The 4,531-nt window shown below is 37.3% G+C and overlaps 1 protein-coding gene across 1 annotated transcript; it reads right to left on the reverse strand.

Annotated features, from left to right (window-relative positions):
- Positions 1-5: 5 nt before the first annotated feature.
- Positions 6-4,242, reverse strand: LOC140969898 (calcium-dependent mitochondrial ATP-magnesium/phosphate carrier protein 2-like; the record flags this gene model as incomplete). The annotated part of the gene is made up of 2 exons (XM_073431416.1): positions 3,514-4,242; positions 6-661 (listed from the first exon to the last, which is right to left on the reverse strand). Coding segments are annotated over exons 1-2 (1,125 nt in total), but the record flags the coding sequence as incomplete, so codon positions are not given.
- Between the last annotated feature and the right edge of the window lie 289 nt (positions 4,243-4,531).

Below are 4,531 nucleotides of genomic sequence, written 5' to 3' on the forward strand. Positions count from 1 at the left end.
AAGGCTCGAGGTCCCTCCTGAATCCAAATATCTTTTGATAATTTCGCAATATTTGGAACAGTCCCAGTTTCACAAACATAAGTTTGTAACCGAGTTTTGACGAGATCCATTGGGTAGATAGACGTTTGTGCCACGGCTCCAGCCAACCCACCGGCAACAAGTCGACCCGCAGTTCCTACATCCCCGTTAACATCTCCAATGACAGTTTTCAACTTTTCATAGGTGTAAAACTTGATGGCACTTTCAGGTGCAACCTTCAACACATTTATCCCATTACCCCGAAAAAAACCTAAGAGACCACCATCCTTCCATATGTTTTGAACTGCAGGAACAATTGAAACACGTGTAGTCTGAACTTGTAAATTAACTTTAAGGCGATCAAGCGGTGCTGTTGCGGTACGAGAAGCGGCTCCAGCAACCCCTCCCGCAATTAAATACTTGGTGGCATCAACATGCTTGCTGATGCCTTCTGGAATTACAGCATGTTCACCAATATCTACAAGATATACCCTTTCCCAGTATCGATATATGTTTTCTATGGTAGCTTCATGTGGATAAAGCAGAAGAAAATCTCTCCACTCTTCGAAAGTTATAATTCCATTATTGTCCTTGTCAACATGCTCAACAAAACTGGCAAGTTCATCATCATCAAGTTCTATCCCTGCAAAAACAAGCTGCCATGGCTTATAAGATGAAACAATCCAAAAATATTGAGGAAAATCAAAACTATAAAAGGATTCATCAAAGAGGTGAAAACAAGACATCTCACAACCATAAAGAAAATTATCAGGACTTTAAACGCTAAGCATGCAAAGAAACCGATAATAACTAAATAACAGAGTAAAAGGATAACTAAGAAAATAGCATGAACCAACCAGCCACGAGATATAGACTAACTTTATCATTCAAAGACAACTAGTACAGGGACTACAACAGTGAGTTTAAAAAGGTCAAATTATAAACATATGAAGGAGATATTGGTCACTTTTTATAACAGTCCAAGGTGCCCTACTTAACATTGAAAAAAAATGAAGAACCATTCTAAGTGATATATAACTGAGCATAATTATTAAAAGCCCATAAGGCATGCACCTAGGCTTAAAGCTCAGCAATGCTCAGCCCTTGCACCTCGACACAAGCAAAGGGCAGACCTTAACCATAAAGCTCCAGCCATTGTGCACTTTTAGGGCTCAAGAACACCTTATTTGTAAGCTTAGTAAATCCAAAATGGAATGTAATATTAAGTTTCTTATCAAAAAAAAAAATGGAATGTAATATAATATCTATTCGTATTGGCTTATAGACTAAAGTTTTAATTTTAATGTTTTTTTGCTAAGTATACATGATAAAATTCTCCACAAATGCTTAGATTCTATAAAATCATTCCTTTTAGCACTCGACTTCAATATGCCACACGTCTTGCCTTGAACTTTGCGCCTAAACTCTGCGGTTATCTATGATCCTTAATGTGACTCACGCTTCCAGTAAATATGTAAAAAGGACTACAAGAGGGAAGATAGCATGTGAATTAGGAGAAATAATATAAATTGGAGAAGAGACTGCCCCATGACAGCAAAAATAATTTTATCAGAGTATTGAATGATTTGTTTTTGTTAAGCTATCACAAACAAATGGCACAAAATCAATATCAAACATCAAGATAAATCTAAAAAACTATAAACCATGTATATTTGACAATTAGCTATGAACAGTGAATAAGTTATTTATCAGTTCCAAGGGGCAAGAAAAATAGAAGAAGATCCAAAGCATCTTTACAACTAAATTATATTCAAGAGCTTTTACAGTCATAGCATATGCCTCACCACTAGAGTTGCCATTACTCAGAAGGTTCTTACACAAGAATCCTTGTCTAAACAAGGTTCAAATAGTTACTATATGCCATATGATGTTGATCATCGAAAAATAAACAATCTCTTCTTGCACACATATGCACATTCATGAATCCATTCATTAATCATGATGCCAACTTACTTAGATTTTCCAGTATCTGTACTTCAACTTCCAAAAACATAGGAAATCTGTACGTCCAGCCTTTACCATTGACTAACAGTTCTAGCTTAAAAAAAAAGCGTCCATTAATCAATTTATGTTTGAACTTATTCTCCTTCAACAATATAAGAACCATGGATGCAGTGGCATAATATTTGTCTCCATCTTGGAGTACAATGACAGAAAATAATTTCCTCTGCTCTCTCATTAACATTGTATCCTTTTCACCATGTTTCTGAGTGTGTCCAAGTATATTCATATGCAATTTCGAATGTATAAAAAACAATAAAAAGACAAATGGTGGTTTAGAGAAAACAAGTTCTGGGGAATGGATTTGCTAATTTAAACATGTTGGAAAGAGGGAACAGAGAAGAGATAAAAATACCACCAACACAGATAATTACGACATTAAACAAATCATAAAAATCTTTGAGCATATAATTCATCGTAAGAATTAAGAATACAGCTGCTTGTACTCCACAGTGGAAATCAGAATGCACAAAAGATAGACTATCACATACATTCACTGAACAGAAGTCTTTCACAATTCAACTTTGCCCTTCAGAAATTCCATTTCAGTGAATTATAACATCTTCAGGGTTCATATGGAGGACAAAAAAAAGAGAGAGATATATTCTAAGAAATTCTGCCAGAAAGCAATAAAAAATGGAAAGGACAATGGCCTCCAGTGACACGTACTCCCATCAAACATAGGGGAAAGAAAAAGGTACTGAAATATCTTGTGTATTACCTGGATTTGAGAGAAAAGAGCTAGAAAAGATAGAAAAATTATATGAGCAAATGCAGATTAATACTATCTTATAGTGCGTGATAAAGGATTGTTTCATTATGAACGCCGCAACAGAAGTATTTCTACAAATCTATGGTGCCAAGCTCCCAAAACAGGACAAGAAGATTTATGGTCAGCACAATACAAAATAGATCATGAGAAACTAAAAAAGCCAAATCTGCATCAGTGCACTGCAAAAATATTTCTAAATGGTGGACAAGACAACAAGGTAGCATATTATAATCCAAGATCATCTTGATTTGGTATTGTCCATGTTTTCTACAGCACAGTGAACGCCACAGAATTGATTCAAGCACAAATCTTCATGCGTTACAAATGAATTCTGTGTAGTTGAAGTGGCATTCTACAAGCAATGGAACGTCATCATTACTCTAATAGAAGGCATGCCTCTGCTTCTATGACTGACATTTTTATGCAAAGATCACATTAAGGAGCGATGCATGCGTTCAACAAAGAGAATAGATGGGATGGATACACAAAATTCCCAGCACAGGAAAACCATTCAGATCACTTTCAGTCAAGAGACCTTTCAAGAAGTAACTTCAGGAATTTTACATGCCATTGAAAATTAATTCAACTCTTTACTGTCACAAATCAAAAATTCCAACCAGGAAATACAAATTCTCAAATGCAATCGATCATGTTTTTAAATGGGAAAGAGTACAAATACCAAGTAGAGAGAATATATTTACCAGCCTTGACTAGAGCATCCCACAACTCCTCAGGTAGAATACATCCATTGTGCTCCACGTCAATCGCCTGAAAAATCATGTACAATTCCAGCTCCTTATCATCCATATACTTTCTAAACTCCTGATAATCAACCCTCCCATCCTGATTCGCATCGCAGACCTCGATCAGCTCCTTGGCGAACTTGTAATCCGCGGGGATTTGCATTGCCGAAAGCCCCTTCTCGATTTGGGCATAATCCAAATACCCCACATTATTCGTGTCGAAGAAACCGAACAAAGTCCGGATTCTCGAATCCCGCTCCTCCTTGGTCTCTCTCAAGGCGGACAGCACGTGATCCAGCGACACGGGCCCGGGTTTCGAGACCGGGTTGCAGGGCCCGCGGCGGCTTTTCGAGTCCTTCTGCCCGGTATCCATTGTTGCCGCAGCTGATTCCTGCGAATTCGCATTCCTCGCCACTACTCCAGACATGAATAATCTCTGAAAAAAAGAATTGGTACAGAGGAAACAGAATCAAGGGGATTTTTCTCACTGCATGCTTCGAAAAATAATGGAGTTTTACAGATCTGTGGAGCGAGCTGGGGTGCCTGCGTGTTGTGTATATTGAAGTGAAGACTGGGTTTGATAATGGAGAAGGAAAGGGAATATTTGGAGAGGATCTTCTCTTGAAGGAATACCCGAGGAAGTGACCCGGACTGTCACTTGGAGCTCCGTTTTATGAAGAAGCGAATAGCATAAAAAACATGCGTGCTTACTACGTGGACCGTTTGAATTCTCAAATAGATGCTTTGTTTACAAAATCTCAAGTTTGTAAATGATGAGTGAACACCATCGTTTCACATTGGGTCGAGACGTTAGACACATGAGTTTAGTGTTATATCAAATCACTTTACAAAATTCAATAACTTTATTTTTACATATTTTTTCGTTCACAAAAACTATTGTGAGACGATCTCACTGATCAATTCCGTAGATCGAATATCTTATTTGGGTCATTCATGAAAAAGTATTACTTTTTAT

This window comes from Primulina huaijiensis, unplaced genomic scaffold (assembly GCF_012295235.1).
Source record: "Primulina huaijiensis isolate GDHJ02 unplaced genomic scaffold, ASM1229523v2 scaffold43039, whole genome shotgun sequence".
Taxonomy (NCBI): Eukaryota; Viridiplantae; Streptophyta; class Magnoliopsida; order Lamiales; family Gesneriaceae; genus Primulina; species Primulina huaijiensis.